The sequence below is a fragment of the Alligator mississippiensis genome, chromosome 6 (genome assembly GCF_030867095.1).
Source record: "Alligator mississippiensis isolate rAllMis1 chromosome 6, rAllMis1, whole genome shotgun sequence".
Taxonomy (NCBI): Eukaryota; Metazoa; Chordata; order Crocodylia; family Alligatoridae; genus Alligator; species Alligator mississippiensis.
The window spans coordinates 18,053,543-18,080,281 of record NC_081829.1 but is presented as its reverse complement, the minus strand read 5'-3'; the positions used below and the strand labels follow the sequence as shown (position 1 = coordinate 18,080,281).

Sequence of the window (26,739 nt, the reverse complement as noted above, 5' to 3'; positions counted from 1 at the left end):
GGGCGAGTATGGGAGAAAGGGGCATGTGGTGCTGGGGAGAGACAGAGCCAGAGCAGCTGCAAAAGGTAAATGGTGGGGATGGGGGGAGAGCAGGCACAAATGGCAGGAGGGACAGCACGAGGTAGGGACAGGACAGACAGCAGGGGGCAGGCATGGGGATGGGGCAGCTGGCAAGGATTATAGAGCAGGCTGCTTGCTCCCCAGCTGCTGCTTTCCTTGTGGTGGGGGTGGGGAAGAGGAGGCTAAATTTAAGAGGACCCTCAAACAACTAGATTCTAGACAGGGAAAATTAATTTCCCATGTCTAGAAGCTAATAAGGGGGGGGGGGGGGGAGGAGTTGTCTTAAATTCAAAATCATCTTGGATTTGGGTAAATATGATAAAAACCCTAATGGTCAGACCATTGTTAAAAACATCATGGAAAATGTGTATGTTCACATGCCTCGGCTCTTTCTTTGCTGGGGTCAGACATCACAACTTTCCAGCAAGGTAGTCATCACTAGCTAGAGGCTTACAAATGTTGATGAGAAGCCTCTCCCAGTACACTTCTCAGGAAAAGATACTTTCCAGTGCACAGGCTCTCAAACACTGGAGGCTCCTCTGTGTAGGCACCTGACTTCACACATGCACTAGAAGCTACAATATCCCCTGTGCCTATGCGTATACACACAGAGGGTGCATCTGCATGAGACAATACTGCACAGTCATTACTGCATGTTTATTTAGTAGTTGTATTAGCAAGTACTAAATAAATGCGCAGTAACTGGTGTTACTGCACAGCAGCCCCAGTGAACATATTTTAAGTGACACTACTGCGCAGTAGCCTACTAATACTGCAGAGTAGCATATTAGCACTGTCCATGCTGTGACACGCTATTGCACAGTATTTTTCAGCTACTGCGCAATCAGCATCTTGTGTAGACATGCCCCCCACACACACTGTAGCAAGCAAGGAGAAAGCAGATCAAAAGATCATCAATGCCTCCCCACCATTTAAGTGCTCTTTCTGTTCAAACTGCTCAAAATGGGGGAAACAATAGTGAACTGGTTTCTAATGATTCATGGAAGGCTTGGGTTTCTTTGGGAAACAGCTTCAGGATACCTCCCCCTCTTCCTCAACAGAAAGTTGGGAGTCCCTCTAATGCAATTACAAGAAAGCAAAACATCAATCATAACAACACAGAGTTAAGCTTCAATGATCCAAAACAGTGCATGGGGGCTAAAGTAGTAGAAAGGGAATATCCTTAATCATTTCAGCAATATATTAGGAAACCAGCTCTTCTGGATTGACTATATTAGCACAAAACTAATTCCTATGATCATTGCTGTTTCACATCCAGGTTATCTGGGCTGCAGTTGCTGATATCCAGATCCACTTACAGATTAAGGCACCTAAATCCCATTGACTTCAAATAGGAATTAGTCACCTAAATCTTTTTGTGAATATGGGCCACGGGCCTTTGAGTTGTAAGCTGTGTTTTTACAGGGCTATAGCCTACTACCCACTCTCTGCAATAGCCACAGAACTAAAGATGCTTATTCCTTGCTGAAAACCGAAATAAAAGCACTTTAATCTCTTCGACTAGAAAAACTAGGAACTACCCCCACCACCATGCAACAGCTAATCAAGATGCGACTGTCCCAGCAGCAATCCCACTCAGCTGCACCCAAAGCCAAGCTGGTAGAAACTGCATCTTAGCAAACAAGGTACATATTATGCTGCTCATTCCCCTTTACTTTTGGTGCATGAGATTGGATCCCTCTCTGAAGAGATTTTATTGCTGATATGCTGTTCGCACATTCCTGATCTAAAATGCTCACATAAGCTGCTTTCCCTGGTAGTTAAACACTTCACTCCTGAGTGACTCTTATCAGGGTCGGCTATGCGTTCCGAATCAGATTAAATGAATGAGAAAAAATTGTTTATGACAAGTTATTTCAACATCATTTGTCCCCAGGACAGGCAACTGCAACTCAAACCACATGACCTGGCCTACTCTTATGCGGCAGCTGTTGCCCTTTGACTCCCAGTCTTAGGGAAGACTGTTTAAACATTATTACACGCATCTCACTGTAACACACACCAACCAATTCAGGGAGCAATGTTTCAAGCATATGATACACCTTTCCCAATTAAGTACTGAATGACATTCAAACAAGCCTTCCACTTTCTTATTTAACTAAGCAACAGATAAAAGCAGCAATATTTGGGACACATACAAAAACCTGTGTCAAAGAAAAGCATTGCCAGGCTCTCCTATGGAAGCTATTTCAATGGAATGCTTTTTTTTTTTCCTTCAGCTAACCCTCAATATTTCAACCACATTCACACAGGCAGCTTTCCTTCTACCTTCATACTACACCAGCACAGTGCAAACTCAGTTCTGTCCTCTCTTGAAATGGTGGGGCATTGCTAGAGGCACATCACTCCCACAGCAAGCTAAAATGTCGCAACAAATAGGATGTTTTTAAAAGAGTCCATTTTATTTGAAAGCAGAGATTTTTTTTTTGTCTGTAATATTCTCTCAACTTTTCAAACACATTACTTATTCTTAAACCTATACAATGTGCTATGACAAACTCAACCAGACAGACATGCAACATGATAATCAGATACAAGCATGGAGTCCTTAAAAATGGTCTGTTGGTTAATTCAGAGATGACTCTAGCAGAACCAGAGTATCTTACTCCACTTTAAATATTCTGCAAAATGTGGATTAGTTTCTGAAGCCAATGATCAGAGCCAAAGAGGTTTAAAAAAAGAGAGAAACTAACAGCCAATGAATTACCATATAGTTGTTCCCGGGCCCCTAACAATACTGACACTTTACAGGACTTCCAGTCAATGGACCAAAATAGCTGAAAGCTTTCCATTTTTTAATCACCTCTGAACACCGGTCACCCAGGCTAACTGTATCTTGTATTTCCAAGTTGCAGAATGACACAAGAGACAAGAAAGTTGTTCCTCATGGGCTTCATCTAAAAGTTGTCTCAAATAACTCCAGCTCCCAGATTCTTAAAGCTAAACCAAAAACACTCCGCATCTAATGGCTCCAGGACATACGTTTTTCCAAGTTGTGCTGCATACCAAGTCTCAGCCACAGGGAAAGAATATCCCAGAACAAATGGGTGTGAAGCATCTGGATTAGCAAATTCAAATTACAAATGTGCCAAAACTTTAGATCTAGAAAAGGCTCCTGAAATCCAAAAAGGCTACTATTTTTATACAGACTGGCTCCCACCTGGCTGCTGCTCCCCTCATCGCTTCAGACAGTGCTGCAGCTGGGGTCTCCAGGCTCCCCCAATTCTCTTTCCAGGGGGCAGGGCAAGGCAGCACAGTGCAGCACAGCCTGGAGTGCAGGGAGAGCCCACAATAAGGAGGTAATGGACTGCCCACCTGTGTATACAATGCAGCATGAGGGGAGCACTCTGCCCACATGGTGCCAGGGGTGTTTGCAGTGAAGGTGAGGTGAGGCTATAACCCCTACTAGTGCTGCCCCCACAGTGTGCAGCCCCTGGCCATTAATAAATTGGACAGTCCTAAACTTGATATTAGTCTGGTCACATAATCCATTAGCCCCAAATGCCTGAAAACAAACAGCAGCAGATCCCAGGTGTACAGCCACCATGTCCAGTCTATCAAGTGTAACTCAAAAAGTTTATAATACAAATCACCATCCCTAACAATTCCCACAAGTTTCCAAACAGGCTCAAGTCTAGCAAAGTGTGCCTTGAGTCTATCAAGGGGTACCCTGAGTCTAAAAAGGTTGAAAAGCACCAGTTTAAAGTCTCTAAAACTGATGCTTTACATTAATACATAGTGACAAAACAGCAGGTTTGTATGAGACGGAGTTAAATGTGGGTCAAAAAAAAAGAAGGCAGTCCCTCCTAATGAGAAAGAGCCAAGAGGTTAATTACCAGTCCTTTTCAGTAAGTCTCTAAAATATACTCTTCAAGACTAATTCCCTGTGAATTAAGTGCAAGCATTCAGGGGCCCTGCCCATGTTACTGAAAGGAAAACAGTGCCATTCACAGCCACACATGAATGCAGAGTTACAATTACAAATGCATTTTGACAGGGGGAACCCAGAGCTGTCAAGCCTGTTCTGTTTGCCTAATTTCATTACAATGGCACAAATGCCTTCATTTGTCACACTGCAGCTTCACATGTTTATCTCCCTTTCACTAAACATGACTTTAACAAATGATTGCTTCATTGTGCTGGGATCTCAAGAGCCACTCAGAACTGAGATTTTATTTTGGGGAGGACAACATAAGGTACATACTGAGAGTCAAACTCCTGATCTGGTCAAGACATCGTTAGCTCATTTAAGGCCCTGACTCCATTATTGAAGCCTGCCACCCTTGCTGAACCATTGCTACAGCTTCACCAGTGTTAACAATTAACAGATTTTAGCTGCTCTGTGTGGCCAGTAGAAAATCCTTTGATATTTCTCCTGATCAAGCATTTGATCAGGTGTCCACAGCCAAAATACCAACACCACTCTCACGGTTATTCAATGTGCCTGCAGTGCTCGACTGCAGAGTTGGACATATTTCAATAGCTACCCTTTTGGAAGGAAAGTAAATATATTAACATCAACAAGCACACTGATGACCAATAACAAATATTCATGGTTCATACTCCAAGGGCTTACAAACACAGGAGGCAAAAGATTAGCAATGCATTTGGAGACCAAGGTGATACAACCACTCATGTCTTTAGATTTGAAGGAGGGAAGTTGGGTGGAACAAACAAGAAATGTGTGTAGGCCATATGGAATCCGTGGGCAATTTTACATGTGCTTGGCGCAAAGGGGGGGGGGGGGGAGGGAGGCTTTCATTAGAGTGGCTCAGAGCCATTTTAATTAATGCCCCCAGAGCATCTCACGTATCAGTGTCCCCGTACTTCAAAATGGCAATGGCGGCACTTCAGCTGAAGTTTGTTGAACAAGCTTTAAACAAAGCACCGACCATCATTTTGAAGCACGAAGACACTGATACACACGAGATGCGGCATTAAAGGAAACTTGATTTGATTCCAGTCTGATAACTCTTCCCCAAATTATAATTAACATTAATTTATTAGTTGGAGGTTATGCCCAACAGGTTCTTCCCCAGAACCAGTGCAGCACTAAAACTCAACTAAATTAAGCAGCTATTTGGCATGGGAAGGTTAAAGGTATTCAGGAAAAAGAATTAATCCTAGACAACTCACTCTCACCCTGTAACCTGAATGCTTCTTCAGCAAGTTACAAGGTTTTCTTCAAGTCAATAATCAATTGCTCCACACTGCATTTGTTCAGTAACGATCTACTAATATCATATAGCAGTGATTCTCAACCAGGGTGCCACGGCCCTGTTAGGTTTGAAAACATGATTCCCAACATAAACCCAGAAGTTTCTAAAAGAAATCTATAGTTATGGTCTTTGAGTTCCCAGCAGCAAAAAACATGCTCTATTATTTTTATACAGTCAAAACAAAAGTGAAAACTAAGAGCTGGCATTTTCCAAAGGCGCCTCGAGGCTAAAAAGGCTGAAAACCGCTGCCATATAGTTTCCATTTTAGACTCCAAGCGGAAAATTTAGAACCTCTAGGGAGCTGCAGTACCTACCCTTCTTAGAATTCAGTTTAAATGTTGACCAAAGATAATTTCCAGAAACCTCCATTACATGCCACATACAGAAAAGAAGCTGTGCATTAAAGCAACTTTCCATAGGACCAATGTAGTTCAAACGTGTTTGACTGGGATACAATGCTGAAAATCTTCATAGACACTCATTGCATACTACTCTACAGACTTCTCAACATCAGTCGTGGAGCTTGTTCCCCAGCAAAAGAAAAGAATTTGGCCAAGCTGATCTTTAAATGTCTGGAGGGCAGCTTGTTTCCTTGCTTTTTCTAAGACTCTACCAACTTTCTATTCTTCAGTTCCCATGGCTCTGGAAAGGCCTTATACCTCATACCCTACTTATGAAGATGGCTTGAAACCTGAACTCCAGGAAACCTTTTTGAAGAACTTTTCTTCAAAGGAGGAAGCTATTTGATAGATTTAAAACTAACCATAGAGTTATAATCATACAGCAGTTCTCAGATCTTACTGTATAAGCCAGTTCCTAAAGTGGGTTCATTACTACTCTCAAAAATAGCCATTTAAGTACAAACTACAGCAGGAGAATTTGCCATGATTAAATATGCTACTTCCTTTGGTTTCACTGTGGTATGTTCTACTGTTATGTATAAAAAGAGCACTGCAATCATATCAAATAGGGTATCACCACACAGCCCATCTATTCTGTTTTATGAGTTATTAATTCAGCCCCAATCTTCTGAAAAAAAACACATCTGTATAAAAATGGAGACCTCAAGAATATTGAGATCTAGAATCCAGACCCTTCAGACAGTAAAAAGAGTAAGTCAGAGGGGGCATCACACCCAAAGCAATTTAGGGCAGTACAACTTTGGAGAGATGACAGCTCTTCAAGTGATTCAGGCTGGTTACCATAAAAGCATCAAGCTGTTTATGCTTCAGGTCTGCAAAATGATCAAGTGAATTACAATCCTCTCAGTACCCTGGTGTCGATGACCCAGATGCACCCATGTCTGTGGGTTTACTTCCATGTTAAAAAAACAAAACAAAGGCCAACTTAAGGGCTCAAATGTGTTAGAGAAACAGCAACTTCAGTTCTCTCAATTAGCTCAGTTAAAGTTCAGAAAAAATTAAAGTAATTATTTAAAAGTAATTATTTAAAATAATTATTTTACTAGTAAAAATAACTAAAGCTACAGGCTCCCACTGATGCATGTCAGTATAATTCACAAGAACCACTGTTGTTTGGTCCAGGGGATAACCATCTCAGCAGTCACGCTGGAATAAGCTGACTGTGATACACAACAATCACAAACACACCTTAAGAGATTTCTAGCAGCTGTTTAAGAGTTCTCTACTCCTTCACCCAAGGACTACAATCAACAGTCACACTAGGTCAATAATGCACATTACTAAAAGGAAAAAAAGCAACATTTTGTAAACTGATTTTCATAAATCGGTACTGAAGACATCCGTAAAGCCTGGTTAAAGCGCACCAAAAGCACAGATAAGCTTCACATTTTGTCTCTACTTCTAACTAACAGAATGTTTTGGGAGATTTCTTTCACAAAATCAACAAACACAAGACAACGGCCAGCCCCTGAGCTGAACTTCCACCAGCTCTAAGCTCCAGTGCCCATGGGCAACCAATCCCCTCTGAGGCAATGACTTTCAACTCCAAATGAAATTACTAAATCAAACTAAATCAAAGCAAAAGCAGCCACCCCATGACAAATTCATCTGTCCATGACCAAACACTGATAGTTATTGATCTTGCTGCTGTTGTGAATTAGGGCCAGGTTTCCCAAGGTTCCCTTCTAATACGAGAACAAGAGAGCGGCCGCTCTAACAAGGCCGGCTGGGCTAAATGAAACCCATAGGGAACTGAATCGCACGCTGCCAAGTCCAGACGATGGACTGATCTGTCCGTCTTACTGACAGCACAAGTTTGATGTGTGTCAACTTTAAGCACTCTTTTTTTCCTTTCTAAAAGAAATTGGCACATGTCGAAGAAAGAGCAATTAGGTTGTAACACACTACAGAACTCTATTCGGTCACCGTACTTACTCCATGGTGGTATTTTATATATGCCTTGAACAAAACCAGGTCCAAACTAAGCAGACAATTTAAAAGCCCAAGAGAAATTAAAAGTTCTTCTGCAGTACTTTAAAGCACAGTAATTCTCCACAGCTTTTTGCAGCTAGCACACTATGAATACCACTCTCATTGCAAATTCACCACGTTTTCAAAAGGAAAGCTCCATTGTTCTTGAGAGTCTGGAGAAAGAGAATTACAGTTTTATCATCAATTAGCTTTCTGGCTGTTAGCCTGTGCTGTTTACCCTCTTCCTCAGGGGAAGCCCTTGAGTGCCGAGGGGGAAAATTAAAGAGAAACAAATCCCAAAAAAGCCATGAAGCTTTCTACTACCAGAGAATCCAAAAAGTATCAGTGAGGAAAACAAAACCCAGAGAGGGGTGTAAGAAAAATGTGATGGTCTCAGAAAGTATCAAGAGACCCCCAGTTTATTTCAGACTCATCACCTTCCTCTGGAAGCTGAATGCACCTTATTGTTACAACTTTCACAAATGTATCATGTATTAATCTACCAGCATACATTCTATATGTTAACTCCTTAAATGACAATTATTATTATAATGAAAATTAAATCCTCCATTACACAATTTCTCCTGTACACCCCCCCCCAGAGAGGTCCTGTGAATCCCCAGGGGTACACGTGCCACAGTTTGGGAGCCCCTAATCTAGCAGGCAGCAACTTGTACACTCCTAAAGCAATATTAAAATTATAAAAGAGTTCAAGAGTCATAGATCACCAGTGATTATTAGTAACCCAGGCATGAAAGAAGGGAAGCAATTCTCATTTTGATTAGATGAAGTGGAGGGTCAGATCAACAGAGCAGTACACTGGTGATCTCTCCATTATTTACTCTTACAATGAAGGACTGCTCCAATGTGTGACCACTTGCATGCTCAGGTCTAGAGACTTCCTTGAAAAAAAAAAAAAAAAAAAAAACTAAAAAAAAAAACCCACAGTTTTCATGGAAGATGGATTACCATTGTATGCTTCACACAGAGGAGCCCAAGGTCAAGGACAACTAAGACTTTAAGTCTTAGTTAAGCCATTTTCTCAGGCAGCTCACCACTGCATGTATCCGATAAATGAAAATACATATCTGGGACAATGTGGTCAAGTTGATCAAGCACTGGGCACCAGCGACTTTGGTTCTATTCCCAGCTTTGCCAATGATAAGCTGTGTGACCTTGAACAAGTTTTGCTCCCACTGTTAGTACTGTCTACTTTCACAGATTCATAGATGTTAGGGTCGGAAGGGACCTCAATAGATCATCAAGTCCGACCCCCTGCATAAGCAGGAAAGAGTGCTGGGTCTAGATGACCCCAGCTAGATACTCGTCTAACCTCCTCCTGAAGACCCCCAGGGTAGGGGAGAGCACCACCTCCCTTGGGAGCCCGTTCCAGACCTTGGCCACTCGAACTGTGAAGAAGTTCCTCCTAATGTCCAATCTAAATCTGCTCTCTGCTAGCTTGTGGCCATTGTTTCTTGTAACCCCCGGGGGCGCCTTGGTGAATAAATCCTCACCAATTCCCTTCTGTGCCCCCGTGATGAACTTATAGGCAGCCACAAGGTCGCCTCTCAACCTTCTCTTGCGGAGGCTGAAAAGGTCCAGTTTCTCTAGTCTCTCCTCGTAGGGCTTGGTCTGCAGGCCCTTGACCATACGAGTTGCCCTTCGCTGTACCCTCTCCAGGTTATCCGCATCCTTCTTGAAGTGTGGCGCCCAGAACTGCACGCAGTACTCCAACTGCGGTCTGACCAACGCCCTATAGAGGGGAAGTATCACCTCCCTGGACCTATTTGTCATGCATCTGCTGATGCACGATAAAGTGCCACTGGCTTTTCTGATGGCTTCGTCACACTGCCGGCTCATGTTCAACTTGGAGTCCACTAGGACTCCAAGATCCCTTTCCACCTCTGTGCCACCCAGCAGGTCATTCCCTAGGCTGTAGGTGTGCTGGACATTTTTCCTCCCTAGGTGCAGCACTTTGCATTTCTCCTTGTTGAACTGCATCCTGTTGTTTTCTGCCCACTTGTCCAGCCTATCCAGGTCTGCCTGCAGCTGTTCCCTGCCCTCCGGCGTGTCCACTTCTCCCCATAGCTTTGTGTCATCTGCAAACTTGGACAGAGTACATTTCACTCCCACGTCCAAGTCGCTGATGAAGACATTAAAGAGTATCGGTCCAAGGACCGAACCCCGCGGGACCCCACTGCCCACACCCTTCCAGGTCGAGACCGACCCATCTACCACGACTCTTTGGGTGCGACCCTCTAGCCAATTCGCCACCCACCGGACTGTGTAGTCATCCACATCACAGCCTCTTAATTTGTTCACCAGTATGGGGTGGGATACCGTATCGAAGGCCTTCCTGAAGTCCAAGTATACGACATCCACCCCTCCTCCTGTGTCCAGGCGTTTCGTAACCTGGTCATAACTTTGTCAGCGATCTCCAGGGCAGGACTAGTACGTACACTCGTAGAATGCCCAGATCTCTTTTGGAGCCTGTAATCACCAATACAACAAAGATAATAAGTGTTCAGGTAGGAAACAGCCCATGTGATCCTACGATACTGTTCCCCCACATCATCAGCTTAATTGGGCAAGCAGGTTCACGTCAGGAATCAGAAAAGCCATCCCATATCTCGTATAACCTAGAGAAAATATATTTGATTAGAAATAATGGTTTAAAAAACAATCACTGTGGGCCACATCTGTTAGGATGCCTTTTTCTGGCTTTATTAAGATCACCACTGGCTGCATAGCACACAATGAGCCTGACCTAAAAGTGACAGCACAGCACAAATTCAGTCACACAAACAAGACCTGTTTATTCAAGCCATCTCCTGATTCACACTTAACATTCCCTTCCCTCTGGGCATGAAGCAGCCTAGCCCTCAAAACACACATTTACCAGACCAACACATACAACACTCTGCTTTAACCTCTCAACCCCAACATTTCTGGTACCACAACCTCAGCTTTAACTTCAACTGACAATTCTTTTCAAATTCTAGTTTAGCCAAAGCCACGAGAGTTTCTAGATTTTTAAGCAAGACACTATAAAACTTTGACTCCAACAGCAATGAAGCTCCTATACAGGAAAGACCTGCAAGACACTGACATGCTTCAGTTCAGGGACTTCAAAATCAGGAACTGGTTGTAGTAGAATCTACCACTTCAACTTCCCACATGATCTTAGGGAGGTCATTTCAATTCTGCTCATTTCCCATGTGAAAAATAAAGACAATTGTCACTGTTAAGTGACCCAGTCAATGAAGTCAGACCAAAATCACCAATTCACTGCTGAGACTACACTGCAGGCTGTCTGAAGAAGCATCCAGGAGCTTGTCCTTAGGTCACCCAGAAACACTTTGGAAGGCATAAAAAATGCTCAACTTTAGCATCTGTTTTTATCTTACTTTTCCCCAACCCTCAGCTTCCTAACTCCAATTTGCTATGTAGTGGGCACATCTACGAGGTGTTACTGCGCAGTGGTTGCTGCGCATTTCTCTCATACTTGTATAAAGCAAATACTAAATAAATGCGCAGTAACTCAAGTTACTGCACAGTAGAGCTGGTGAACACCTTTGTGACGCTACTGCAGAGTAGCCTAATACTACTGCACAGTAGCGTCATGGCAGTTTTTGCCACATGATGCTACTGTGCAGTAGTATCAAGCTAGTGCACAGTCAATGTCTCATGTTTTGCACCCAGTGTTTTGGAAATTTCATATTCAAATTAGGTAAGCACACATGCATTGTAGATTAATTTAACACACAAATACGGCTGAAGCCAATAAAAATCCCAAACCCAGACAAAAAGCCTTTTTAACTTTGAGCTTACTGGAGTGTTTCCAGTCAACAAGATCACCAGGACTTTAATACTTTGGCCACAGAAGAGAAAGATCAAGAAATAACCTGCTTGAGTTTAGCTACTTGCCTTTATAATGTCACCAACCAAACGTGAAAGTACAAAACATTTTTGGTAGGAATAATCTTATATTAAAGAGCAGTAGTCAAATGCTGACAAGCTCTTCTGTCACTGTCACTCTAGAACCTGTGACTTAATTATTTGATTCAACAAATTAATTATTTTAGAATATATTTTTTTCCTATTAGACCCATCCTTAGTGTGGCGGTGAGGCACCCCCACAGGCTCTCGAGGGGGAGAGAGAAGACCCTGCGGGGCCCAGACCCCGAGAGCAAGTCCCAGAAGGGCTAATGTACCTCCCGCAGAGCAGCCGGAGCACGAGCTGCGCCTGCGGCCGCAGTCACACAGACCAGCGTTACACCGGCTGTTTAATCAGCTGTTTCTGGCGCAGGGAACAGCTGAGCCAATCCCAGCGGCTGTACCGGCCTCTGCGGGAAAGTTTAAAAGCCCCGCCGGAGCTAGGGTGGGGGGAGAGCCAGAGAGAGAGAGCATGGGCTGGAAGCGCGTGAGGCGGGCTCCAGCATGGGGAGGAGGTAACCCAGCCTGTGTGGCTTAAGCAGGCAGCACAGGGGAAAGCTTTAAGCCTCCTGCAGGAGGCAAAGCAGGAGCACCCACACAGCCACCGGAAGAAGCTGACACCAAGGAGGCAAGGGAGCTCCCTGCTTACGGTAGGGGAGAGGAGGCATCTGAGACCCCGAGAGGGCGCTGGGATAAGGGAGGCAGCTCTGCAGCCCCTTCTTACTCAGAGGAATATTTTCTTTGAAGTAAAAACTACCCCAAGAGGGGGAAAAGAGTGACTGGAACCTGGTAGACAGGTCCTCGGCCGTCATACAGGGCCAGAAAACATCGTTAATGCATCACCAACCGGCTGGCGAGTGGACAGGGTGTAGGGGAGGCGGAGCCCCATAGAACATCACATCGGACGATCGTAAGTACCGCCATCTATGGGGATGCCTACCCGGGAAAGATCTCCACTGCAGACCCCTCTTAAAGTATGTTTAACATCAAAGTCGTGGCAGGCGAGTTAAAGGGAGGGGCCACACCCCGATAGGCTGGGCGGCCACAGGGGCGCAAGCCCCACGCTTAGACTTCCAAACATAGAATGCATTAAACAGTACTGTCACCGAGACAAGTTCTCCACAAACTCACTGTTTTCTTCCTGGACTGGAAATACTTTTCTTACACTGACTGGCAACACTACTGCTAGGAGATGCGGTCCATTCACCATTCTTTACCTAGTCAAAGAATTGTGCACATAATCAGGGAAGAACAGGGACAAGGAAAAAGGGCAAAGTTTCTTGGGAGTTTTTTCATAGCATGCCCTGTCTTTTCACAATGGATCAACTTGACCTGTATCTAGCTATACCAACTGTTTCAATAATCCAAACTTAACATACTCCCATCACATCCTCAGACTTGCTCTCCAACCACTTCAGTAGGAAATACATACTGAAAAAATGCATTTCAACATTGACTCTAAGCTACTAGCTAAAAGAAAGAATGGGAACAAAAGCAGGAACTAGTCATCCATTTCAATACAGAATTTCTAGTGTTAAAGCATTAAAGCTTAAGATAAGGATGATGACAACATTGACGGAGACAACCATGACCACGATGGCAGTTACAATTAGTGATGAGTCACAGGATTGGGAAATCAGGAGGGGAAGTTGGAAGGGAGGTGGGAGAGATGCGAAGGAGATGCGGAAGTGGTCCTTTGTATGACTGCAACAATTAAAGGTGAAGGTGATGGGCAAGTGGATTCATGGGAGTATGGATGTACAATATGATCACTGTAAAGGGAATAAGGATGGTATAATAATAAAGGTATGTTTTGGACTGTCAAGTGACACACAGGAGTCACAAGAGGTTTGTAGGGACATGGGGGTGTGTGGTGTGTGTGCGCATATTTACTTCTAATTGTGTGTCTATATTTTGCAAAAAAAGAAGTCCTTCAAAAAGACACAAAACTAAAAAGTGGCAAAGGTAAACAAGTGTCAACTGTGGAAACATGAGATCTATAGGAGAGATGGACCTGAACTACTGAGATCACCCATCTCTTTACATAAGCAGCTTGAGTACCAGGTTAAAATGCAGTGCCATACTCTGTTAGGAACAACATGTATAGAGAAGTCAATCTCAGAAAGGGTTTTACTTAGTTTAGGGGCCACTTGCTTAAGCAGAAAGACTGTCTATAGGTAACAGAAGGACTTTGAGGGCCCTTGCAGAAACTTGGGATAATATCCCAAAGCTCTGGAAGAGAAGGCTCAGCACCTGTTTTCCTGAACAGCCCCCTTTTTTTTTTTATGCTGCATACTTTACACAGAAGCTGCATTATTCTGGCAAAGCTGCATTCCAGCCAGAAGTGCACAGTTAATGTTTTTTGCAGCCCCCAGCCTCCCAATGATGGATGACCATTTTATAATGAAATACTTTATGCTCAATCAACTTACAAATAACGGATGTTTTATCACACTGAATTAATCCCCCACCCCTTAGGAAAAAAAGTCACAGACAAGAGGATCAGTGATGAGTAGAAGCAAGAGCTACTCCTGGTAGGAGTGGAAGAGGCATCGCAAGTGATAGTTCACTTTAACTCTTTCTTTGTTTCCCTGTGTTGCCAAAATATTATCCAATACTCCTTAGGAAGGTACCCACCGCTCAATCCTGGTTCACATTAATCTGACACACAAATATGCCACAGATGCACAAGAGCTTTGGTCTATAAGGCGAGGCATCCTAAAAGAAACTTCTGCATCATTCCTAAAAGCTAAAACAAATGACAAGAACCACAAAAAATAAATAAAACCTTCAACAAGATACTTTAAATCTCTTACTCCTTCATCCAGTGCAGCCTCACAAAATCATGGGTTCTCTCCTCCTAAGACTGCACCCATCTTTCACCATTCAGGGATAAAGTGGAAAAACGGAATCACTGCTCACAAAACACTGTCCCATTCTTCCAATTGGTTCAATTTCTAATTACCCCCCCCAAAAAAAATCAGCATTTGTTTGTGAACAATAGTAGTATATGTTCCAGATGGAGAAACCCCACTGATCTAAGATGCAGGGGTTTAGGTTGTAGCCGTGTTGGTCTAAGGACATAGGCAGACAAGGTTCCTTGGGTGAATTTGATATCTTTTATTAGACCAACCCAAATGGTTGGAGAATAGTTATTAAGCAAGCTTTCGGGTTCAAAAACCCTTCATCAAGCTAAGGAAGCGTCAGCAGTTGGTGTGTGCTCTTCCTGGATGGAATGAAAAGTAAACAAGCCAGATCTAAAATCACATTCTCAACCCATCAGTAGTCTCAAACAAGCCTCCAAAAAGCACCCAGTATGTTTTCATACCCCAGAGCAGACCAGTAAAGCCTATCTGGATCCAAGAGAGCCCAGCCAAGGTTGAGATTACAAATTGACTTTCTACCTCCTATTCAGGAGGGTCTTTTCCAACAGGAAGGGAGAGACTGAGGTTCTTTCAATTCTACTCATGCCAGAATTAAAAAGATTTGTGGCACTTTACATAAACAGTGTGGTCATTAGATTATTCACTGAAGTATTTCCCTTCTTGGCCCTATTACTGGTCAATGCCATAAGTGATAAAGTACTAATTTTCCAGCACCACTATCAGAAAGTCATAGTTTTTTAGCAGAACTCCTAAATGTAAGTACCAAACTAACAAAGGATCAAACTTCCCCCAAACCAAGAACCACGCAGGCAGCTTCCCAGACCATGAGGGCTTTGCGATAACTAGGATGAACATGGAGCAAATTGCCTGTGCTCTCATCTTCGAGATGCTGCCTGCAGATATTAGGATCCCCAATGTATAATGTTTCATTCTTGAGTCATGTATCCATGTGTCTACATGCAAGAAGGTGCCATAAAAGAATGTCCACCTGAACTACAAGAAAATTCAATACCATCATCAACTTGTGGAATCTTTATTCTATATTGTGTAAGAGGAATTACAAATATTAACTAGTTCAAGATTTTACTAACAAACATCCCCCACACACTCCTCAGCTGAAGTCTAGCACTCCCTGACTCAGACCAAAGGGAGAATAGGGTTTCCAGCACCTGCTTCTGTTTTTAAGTGTCCGATTCAAACTGCTGCAATCTGGCAGCAGGCAGCTTGATGATGTAGGTTCCCTGCTCTACAAAGGACTGAATGTGAAACAAAAAAGAAGCCAAATGGAGAAATGAGTGAAAAGACCAACAGCAGATAAAGTAGGCCACATGACCTAGCTCCTCCACACAGCTGGGGGAGAGGGATGGGAAACACTGAAGAAGAAAGTACAAACTACAAAATAGCAAGACCCCTCTACAACTCAGTATGTACTCCCTCAGTCCACAGCAGTTTGACAGTGGACGCCACTGAATAAATACTAGTTTCCACACTGGTGATAGCTGCATTGCAACAGCTGGGGAAAGGATTTCTGATTGTGGTTTGTGAAATCACTCTGGAATTTTTCAAAATGGAATGGATCGCCTATGAGGTGTTACTAAGATGGTTTAAGTTAAGTCTGTCTTCCCCAAGAACTATATGGTTCAAACTGAAAGAGACAAATGACATTCCCTCTTCAAGTTTAACATTAGAGAGCAGGGTTATCCCAGCTCTTAATGAAAAGTCCATCCAACACAAATGACTACACTGGTAACACAAAAAACACCTGCCATAAAAAATGCCTTCTCTAAACACACACACCCCCAAAAAATCCCAAAAAACAAACAACCACATTCATGCCTCACTATCAGATGCTTAGCAAGTTACAAAACATCTGTCTGCATCAAATGACAGAAAACGTTACTCTTAGTACAAGGATCCTAACTTCAAGGAGATGCAATGCAAATTCCTTAGCCCTAATCTACATATGGCTTTTATGCCCACCCCCTTTAATGAACTAGTTATAATGGTACAACTACTGTGGACACAGTTATACAGATATAAGCACCTCCATACCAGCATAATGGCATTCACACTATATTTCACTTATAACTACAGCTGTGAAACTACAGCCGTTCTACTTCACAAGCAGTCCAACTTGTGTTTAGACAAGCCCTTAATGTAGGGACAAATGGAAGGCTATAAAAATATGGTACATTATGGTTTACAGAAAGGGAGGGAAAGATGGGAAGGGGAAGAAAAATGTCCATTATTTGAAGAAAATTAAGATTACTTCTAAATTAAGAGGTGCCACCATACCTGTTAAACAACTGTCCACCCACCCCTTAGCCTTCTCCATTTCTTCCAGTATGATAACTGAACTTTAAGCTTCGTTTCTCAAAGCTCCTTTTTGCTTCAGCAGTTTCCCTGACTTGCCCAAATGTCCTGAACTCTCAAAAGAGACACAGAATGCAGAATAGGGAAAGGGTTAATCCACAGCTGGGGAAAGAGTTTCCCTGGAAAATTGGAACACATGCTGTGGCTGTGACTAAATTTCACACTAGTTCTGCTGAGTACAAACATCCACAACTGTGTGCATTTGAGAGAGACAGAAAAAAAGAAAGAAAGAAAAAAAAAGAAGTAGTGATCCTTATGCATTTGCTTCACCTGCTGAGTTCCTTCAGATACATAATGACATGCTCTAGGGAACGACAGAATTCTTCATACTCATTCCACATTTCTTGTAGAGACGGGGTGCCAGAGAAAGGGAGAGAAATGAATGGGGGAAAAATAGATTGCTGCACAATCTTCCTGCAACATATTGTAAAGCCAGTCCTAAAATCTGGAAGAATTTTCACTGGTTAAGATTAATGCCAGGAAAGAAGCTACTGGAGCCAAGGTTAAGGACACACATGTTCCACCCAAGCACATTAAAAGATAACTACCTGGCGAGACAAAGACTGCATCTTGAGTAAGCAAGCAGGTCATATATTTTAAAACAGGTTGATATTTAAAATACTAAACTTAAATGGGTTAACAACGTTTAGCAATTTTAAAAAAAAGTAAGGTGGTTGTGAGAAAAGCCTCTGGATGACCAAGATTGACTAAATAGGGACACAAATTCATGAAACATTCCATATTTTCTCTAACATCTCTCCCAAAGATGTGGTTGATCCAATCAAAGTGAACACCAAAAGAATCCTTGCAAAATTGACTAGCGCTTTTAAACAGGTCACAGCTGCAAGATGGAAATGTTTGAGAATGCTTGGTAGCAAAAGGAGAAGAGGTGACATGCAGAAGAGGAGCCTTAATGATTTATGAGGAGCGGGGAATGGTTACACTCTGCTTTCACCCTCTCTACAGCACACAGGAAAATGACTAGTGCTCGCAGGCAGGATACTTCCACATCTAGAGACCAATGGTTGTAAAGAGGACTACTAGCTTCTCATGAGTTTGGGGCTAAAAGCCACACTATTCACCCTTGTAGGAGACATTTGTTTTCTATCAGTGAGTGGCAGAGAAAGAACTTTAAAAAAACACCCCAAAACAGAGAAACCAAGATGTTTCTCTACATCATAGGACAAGTGAAATCACAAGAGGACAGAAGTATCCCAAGAACTTCCTTGGTTTTCGGTAAGAAATAAAACTATTAAATATAAAAAATAAACTTCCTCTAGCTAACATTATCCACCAAAACACACAGTGGCAGCAGGAAAGCAGGTAGCTTACAGTTCAACATGGAAGCACCATTTCTACCTTTCTATATTTCCAGCATAGCTAAAGCTGTACTGAGAAATGGTCCACGTACTTGCCCTCTGCTCTCTTCGCAGGAAGTTACTATAACTACCCAAACAAGAAAGCTCCTCACCCCCCACCAAAAATATATGTATATTTTAAAAGCAAAGCACATACTAACTCAAATGCAGTCCATCTTAAAGATATCATTTTTAATGACTTGATAGACATTCTTGCAACAAAAAAGCTACTCCCTCCCCCCACTGGATTGCATTTCCCAGACCTCACAAGCCTATTGTCAGATTCATATCCTCTTCTCTGGTGTGCAATGCCAAGGCCAAAATTTGCCTAAACAGCTTATAAATACACTGACGGCATCCAAGTAAATTCCAGCTCTCACTCGCTATCTTAATTTCCTAAATTAGGTTAAAGAGTAGCCTTCACTTTTGCACACCAATACCTAGGCCATCTTTCCCCAACTCCCTCCATCCAGATTATACTATTCAATTGACTTTCATACTCCAAACTCCTACTGATATCCCCTTAGGTTTGCCAGCCTTTTTAATTTCTCCGTTTTCCTAATACATTCCACCACTGGGGAAAATATGACTAAGGAGTAAAATAGACATGATCTATACCCAAGTTACAACAAAATAAAGAGTACTCTGTGGGCTGGTTTCTATTTGCTGGCCAATAAACATTCATTATTTATGCCTATATATTAAGCATTCTGGTAGCAACCTGGGCTATGCATATCAAACACTACGACAACACTCAAGCAACTGTTAGGCACATATTTATAGCTAGCTTTCAAATCTCAACTAAAGAGTACTGAACCAGCTACTGAGAAACTCCCGTGCCTCTCATTCCTTCCTACCTCAAGCAGGAAAGGCTGCTTGTCTTGTACTTCAAGAGGCATTCTCATGCAGGATACTGGGTCTAGAACATCATTTACCAACTAAGGAGCTACTAAACAGTATGTAGTAAGAAAAGATATATATAGTTTTAACGAAAACAATTATACGCTGCCACAAATCCAAAAGAAAGCTCCACTGAAAAATAAACTGAAAAACAAAATCACCATAAATTCTTAAAGAGTCCAAAGAACCACTTTTATTGCACCAACTACCACACACCACATTAGACTCCTTTTGTCTAACTTGCCCTTCAGTAGAAAACTTTAAGTCAGTAACCCTAATTTAATCAACTTATGTGTGTCTGTAGAAAAAGCAAAGTCAGTACTCCACGATACTCCAGGCAAAATTCTGATGAATTGGATATGCAGTGCTGTTGGTGACATGGGTTTTCCAGCAAAGGAGAGAGTTTTGGAGCACTGAGGAAAGGCGACATCCCAGCCCTTCTCCTTTCTAGATCTCCCAGGATTTTAGATTCCCAGCATTTACAGCTCCCTTCGAAACAATGCAAGTGCCTGATCTCCACTTACCCTCAAAACATAGATGTCTGCCAGATCCTTGTGGACAAGTCTTCAAATCAGACCCAATCCAGAGTCATACACAAAGCCTAGCCTGAGAGGTAAGGAGGCTGACAGGCAGTATTAGAATTCCAACTTCCACAATTTTGTTACAAAGACTTGCTACATAAGGTGTATGCCTTTTGTTTGTTTTTTACTTCCAGGTGATATGTGGTGCCTATGCAGAGCTCAACTTTCTATTAGGACTTGATAACCCTCATGTGTGTGGAAGAAAGCCTAAAAACAGGAATCCTAAAGGTTCAAATTAAAAGAACTCACTATTGAAAAAAAGCATCACAATTGAAAAATATCACAATAGAAGATTTCATGTGTGACTCATGATTTTTGAATGCTTGAGGTCAGCATCATTGGAAACAATGGAGCCAGAGAGCTCACTCAGCTGTTCTTGCTGAAGCTACTTAATGTTATGACCTGGTAGGGAAATCTTATCAAATGCTACACTGAAATATGCAGCGTTTAGTGTAGTGTTCATACACATGCATTCTGACCACCAGCTTAGCATAGTAACTTAGCCAGAGCAATCTGAAAAGAAGTTAGATGATTCAGCTGTTAAGATGTTCTCATTTATTAATGTTTCCTGGGGGGGGGAGGGGGGGGGATTTGTAAATTAAGTAGTTAACTGGGTTGAAAGTTAGATGTGGAAGCTACGATGTGAGAGGGAATTTATTTATGCTTCAACTAAAAATCTGAATTGTAAACTTGGAGCTGGTATTAGCACTTCAATGAAGTGCCGCCCCCCCGCCATTCTCTCAATCACTACCATAAGGTGGGAGGCTGCCACTTAAAAAATAAGTTGCACCCTATATTTTCCAGTTGCCCCATTTTAAAGACAAAGCAGATATCCTACATAAAAGGATATTAATGCCCTCAGACTAATAATCTTGGTCCCCAACCCACATTTTGTGAGATAAGAAAAGGTCTGCTTGTTTTCTATCCTTTCCTTTATTTTAGCTGATGTAGTTGGAAAACAAATTACTGCCTGATGACAGACTTCCTGTGCCACACTTTTACTACTTGAGCCTTTGAGAAGGATCAGATCCCCATTCTACTTGGTGCTTTACAAACTGCTAACATAAAGACAGCCTGTCAGAATTCAGTCTACAGTCAGATCTATTGTAACTATACTGATGTGTTACAGTTATCTGCTGGATAGCAAGCAATTTAAAGCCTCCACATGTCATTTTATTTGTTGCAAGATACTCCAAGTTTGATATTAAACTCTGTTCCCAAAGGAATACTTTATTAGAAGACAGGAGAATTCAGGAGTTCTTAATTCCCACTCTCACAGAACCATCATTAGCATATGCAAAATATCAGATACCAGGAAAACATGTGATTGGTGAGGAATGAAACAGTGTCCTTTACAGATTGGAAAGCTCAGAGATATCATCTCATTTAGGCTGAATTTGCAGGGGTGAGCACCTATTTCAGAAAATACTTCTTCGCTAAAGTGCAAGCAATAACCAGTTAAACTGAGAAAAGGGCCTTGCCCTCCAATTTGTTCCTAAGGTGGCTTAGTTTCCACAGTTTCTTTCATCTTGTTCTGCTTTGGTTTAACATTTTTTAAACTGCCCAAAAGTATACCCTATCTAGTTTCTTTATAGATTAGCAGGCTTCCAAATTAGGTGCAAAGCCAGACTAAAGCAGGCTTCAAATGATGCAAAGGACCCTCCTACAGAACAATTGAAAAATTCACTCAGCCAGCTATGTCATGGCATTCTCAGCCTGATCAAGCAGAAAATTATTAATTTACTAACCTCTGAAAACTTGGAAAAGCAAGGGGCATACTGTAAAGTTCCAAAAGCCAATATGGAGTACAGGGCCTGCCCTTGATAAGACCCCATAGATAGATAAATTTAAAAATGCCAGATAAGTTGCCAGATCATTAGTCCTTTGCAGCAAATATCAATGGAAAATCATAACATTTTATATCTGACCACATTTTTTTCTTAACTATTATAACAGAAAGACACCAAAACTACGATGTTGCAGTAAGTTTCACGTCTAGCATATTTTGAATTTCCTTGGCTACAACCAGCTTTGGCCTATCAGAAATTTTATATGGTCTCTGAAGAACTGGTGCATGACCTTGTATAACTTATGAGAAGTCTCAGCTGTATTCCCACATTGACTGATAAAGACAACTGAACAGTAGTGCAAAAAGGCCCATCCTGTTCAAAATGGGCTACATTTCCTTTCACTCATCTCGTTCCTGGAAAATGATATCCACATACCATTGTAACAGAGCTTTTCTAGCTTTCTATTGCTTTCTTCAATACAAAATATTCCATAACTGAACAGTCAGGCAGCTATAAGTCACTGCTCTACCTGACTTTGGGATAACCTAATGTTGTCAGTCTGGTAAGAAGATCCCTCACTGGCAGCCACCTGGAGAGGGATATTAATCTTATGATAAATTTTAAGCACCCCAAAAACATCTCTCAAAAACACTTTAAAATTGAAGATTCAATCCCCCTTTTGTGTCTGTTTTGCCAGAGCTCTGCCCAGGACTGAAGAAAATTATGGGGATGTTGTTTTACTGGTAACAGGAAAAGGATTTAAATTGAAGCAAAGCAGATTTAAGAAGCTTTCCTTCAAATCTGATCTGCCAGAACTGAATTACAATGGAACAGGCTACAGAAGGAAGACAAGGCAACTCCTTGGAGGTTTTCATGAAAAGGCTGAAGAGGTATCTGTCTGGGATAGTTTGGAACAGCAAGCCCTACACCTGTGTGCATGGGGTTGCGTTACACAAACCCTGAGTTCCAACCAGCGTTCCCTTTAAGTTGTGTGGTGTGCGCAGCCATGCAGGCGCGCCTGGCAGCATGGAGTAAGCGTGCCTGCACAGCCGTGCACGCCACACAGCTAAGAGGGAACACTGGTTCCAATACTATGATTTTGAAAAATCAGTTTCAAGTATTTATCTATTGTAGTACAGACAGAGAGGGAAAGCTAGCACATCTGTCATTAGCCTTCCATAAAATAAAACAAGAAGCAGGAAGAATTATAGCCAGCTAACGCCATACATGTATAATAAAACAAGTTGAGATCCAAGGCACACTGCACTTTGACAGCTACCTTATGAACCCTCAGATAGCATCAGTCAAGAGTCTACAAGTATTTCCATGAACAGAAATTCAACCTGAAGAACTATGAACTCTCAAAAAAAAAAAAAAGTATGAATTCTAAAGTTGACCATTATTGCCTTCCATCTGTTCTTGGACTATAAATATAAGCCAGTACCACACAAAACCAGATTCCTACAGTGCAAAAAAAACTTGTCTCCATAATTCCCAAGGCAACAAAAGTGTGCACTCCAGGATTTCACCCAAATACTCCATGAAAATTAAACAAGTATTAATAAAGAAAAGACAAGTTTTATTATACTCTTGTTATTTTATGCTTTTTAATTTTATAATTTTTATTAATAAAGACAACATTTTAAGCTACTTGCAGTCAAAATGCTCATAGATTCTACATACTTTGGTTTTATAAAATATGGATTCTGAAATTTGTTCCTAAACAATTTGTTCCTAGAGACTTTGAAAAGAGCAGTTTCACAGTAGAGCAAGGAGCATGAAAGCCAACCTGGAGGGAATCACAGATTGAGCTAGGTGACAAGAACTGAGGCAGAATGTGCACAAACTTTGGGGTCTAGAGCACAGTGTAAAATCATCTAGGTTTCATTCACTTATTTCTTGTGCCAAGGATTCAGAAATAGTCTAATCTAAGAAGTTTGTTTCTGTACAGAGCCCTCCACCTAAATTGAGCCCTTGAGCCATACAACTTCCTACAAACACAGTCACTACTATTACACCAGAAAAGGTAGATCCTACTGAATTCTGTCATGAGCATCCCTTCCACCCCTGCTTCTTCCCAGCCTGTCCTCCAATTGTGTCCCAATCTGTCAGCATTAACACAAATACACAGAGGTATTTATTTGATGCCTATTCCACCAAGCTGTATTCAGACTAAATCCTCCATGTGTATTTAATAAATCACACTAGTTAGGTGGGCAGGATTAGTTCCAAGTCACCTAATGACTATATCATGAGCTGCAGTATTAAAGGGATTAATATTAATCTTAGCCGTTTCAATTCACCAAGAGAGGCCAGTCCCTGCTCCAACACGAACTGCAGCAGGCAGCACGAGAAATCCTAAACAACAGCAAGAAGATTAACAAGGGTTTCCTCATTCTGCCAGCAGGTCTTCGCCACCAGCATACAGGGCAGTGAATCCCCGGCAAAGACAGGCTCGTAAATAAACACACCACCACAAATATGCTGGACAGCTGAGCCCAGCATAGAGTTGTTTTCACTTACTATCTACTTGGTCTGTAACTCACACCTCTGAGCACACTCTAAAATTTGAAAGGCCTCCACAATACGTTGGCTTGCTTTCTTTCGCATACAAGCAAACACCTCATAAATTAAACATTTTTAAATGGTCTCATTTCTGGAAATAAACTGCTGCAATGAGTAATCAGTACTCAGGGAAAGCTACGGGCCCCTGCTTTGAGTGCAGACATTAAACAGAGCTATGGAATGCGTAGGGACACCTGTGAGTGAGGTTCACTGTACACAGGTTAAAATAATGCTCATACTCCAAGTGATCTGATCCATGTTACTCTCTGCAAGTACAAACATTCAGAGGAGGATGAGGTTTTTTAAAAAACAGTAGCTTTTCCTATGCATTACAGCACCAGAAGGGTAAAACTGCGGCAATTATGAGACTGGCTGTCTATCTGGACAAAGTGTTACTTTTCACTGTAAATTTAGTCCCAGCAAAGCTCCTAGACAAAAGCAAGCTCAGTGATCTGCTAATACCTAATGACATCAGCAGACTGTTTTAGCAGAATTCCTGGTTTATTTACAGACTCAAATATACTCTAGTCTAAGATTATCATACATCCAGGCTTTTCTGGACATGTCCTCTTTTTGGATCCTCCCATCTCTGTCCAGGTGGTTTTTTAAAATATCAACACATGTCCAGGATTTCGCTCTGCTCAGCATGGAAGTTTTTCCCGGCACTTCCTGGCTTGCCCTAACAAGGAGCTGCTTGGGGCTGGGAGGAGCAGGTAGAGAGCGATTGGAGGCAGGGGGCATCACGTGCATCTGTGTGCACACATGCATGCGGCTGGCATGCAGCCAGCCAGGATGGTGGGAGCAGCCCCAACAGCTTGGTGCAGGTAAGTCTATGGGAGGTGGGGGCTGGAGGGTAAGGGCGTGCGTGTGTGTGTGCGTGCGTGTCAGGGGTGTGCAGAGGGGATGGGTATGAGGGAGCAGGTGCCTGCTGGCACTAGAGGAAGCTGTTTGGGCTCTGGACTGTAGCAGGGCGGGGGAGGTAGGGAAGGTACCTGCCCCTCCAGCGAGGGAAGAGGGTTGGGGGGCCTTTGGGGCCAGCAGGGAGCTGCGTGGCCAGGAGATACCGCAGGGCTGGGGAGAGCAGGGGGCTGCAGGTTGTGATTGAGGGGCAGGGGCCTGCAGATTGGGAGTGAGGGGCACTGGGGGACGGGGACGAGGGACGGGACAGGACTGTAGGTTAGGAGCACAGGGCACAGGCAGTGCCAGGGGGCTATGGGTAGGAAGTGAGAGGCACCACTGTGGTCTGGGGGTGGGGGTACTGTGGCTTAGGAGTGAGGGGCAGCAGCAGGGCTGGGGGGTTGGCGGGGCTGTGGCTTGGGAGCGAAGGACAAAAGCAGGGCATGGGCATATCACTGCCCACCCCCCATAATCATAATACACCCTGCCTCCCAACAGGTGTCCTCTATTTAGAAACTGGAAATACAGTAACCCTACTCTAGTCTTGAGGAAGGAGTTAATTTTTAATTCAGTGGGGTAAACTGCAAGAGTTCCTTTGGAAAGACAAGCAGCTGCGTCCTAAGGAAACACTGGGGAAAATTCAAAGAGACAGGAGTTAAACATACAACATTCCCAGCTTTGACTGCAAAACTCAGGCCCTCAATGAAGTCAGAGATGAGATTAAACTGAAGCACAGGCCCACGAAAATCCATTAACAACTCAACAGGTCTTCTCTGCACACCAGAAACCACAGACATTCAGCATGGATATAATATGAAGGTGAATACAGCATATTCACTTTGCAAACTTGTGGCTTACAGCCAATGGAATAAGAAAAAGACTACTACATTAAATAGGACAGAATAAAGTCTTGAACTTTTGTTACACTAACATGTAAGTGATATGAGGGACTGGTGCCAATTTATCTGAATTTATAAACTAACCACCAGCAAACAGGCTGAGAGTAGAGCTGCATCACACACAGCTGAACAGATGGGAAGGGATCCATTAAGTGCATTATCCAACAGTCCTAGAAACAGAGTAAAGAAGAGATGGAATTGACATTTTCTGTATTTGTAAACATTCTACTGCACTTTCACATGAGAAATATCTGGCAGCAAGGAAGGGGCATGGCTCAGAAATTTACCCACTCCTCAACTCTTGCCTTAAAATAGAAAAACTGTATTTTCATCTATGATGCTTGCAACTGCATGCATATGTGGCTGCTGCATGTGCACACAACCGTACAAGTGCAGTAATATAGTCAATTAGTGATGATTTAGCTACTTTAATGCTTTCCCTACTGTTAGCCCTATTCCCACAGGCCCAGCTGCATGGAGATTTGTGAAACCCAAAGTGCATCTGGTCCAGTCTTGTCACAGCCATGATCCTGTCTCACTGAGGCAAGGAATATTAGCTAAAGATCAAAATACACCATCCAGGTTCTCTGGTGCTAAGCAACCGAAACAGTTTCAAACACTTGGGATAACTTTTTGCTTAACTGTTCTTAAACCAAGTTCTGTGGATCAGCCATTCCAGTAGTCAATGTAGCATGTTACATTTGGATCATATGTTATGACATAAGCAGCTCTCAAGAAATTTTCTTCTTTACATAGTCCCAAACTAGGAATAATACAGCTAGCCACAGAAGTAATGTTAACGAGATTCAGCACCACTACTGTTAAGTTAAACAACACAAATCTTGAGGAAGGCCCCAAAAAT

The 26,739-nt window shown here is 42.5% G+C and overlaps 1 protein-coding gene across 7 annotated transcripts in view; it reads right to left on the bottom strand.

Annotated features, from left to right (window-relative positions):
* The window catches only part of GBF1 (golgi brefeldin A resistant guanine nucleotide exchange factor 1), a 152,088-nt gene that overhangs the window by 71,010 nt on the left and 54,339 nt on the right, over window positions 1-26,739 (bottom strand). Inside the window, exon 1 of one of the 7 annotated variants that reach the window (XM_019489367.2) lies at window positions 12,761-12,854. The exons of the other annotated variants lie outside the window; for them this stretch is intronic. Within the exon in view, the coding sequence (XP_019344912.1) occupies window positions 12,761-12,839 (79 nt within the window). The 5' untranslated portion in view covers window positions 12,840-12,854. Of the gene's footprint in view, window positions 1-12,760; window positions 12,855-26,739 lie in introns of those variants that run through there. 7 annotated transcript variants of the gene reach the window in all.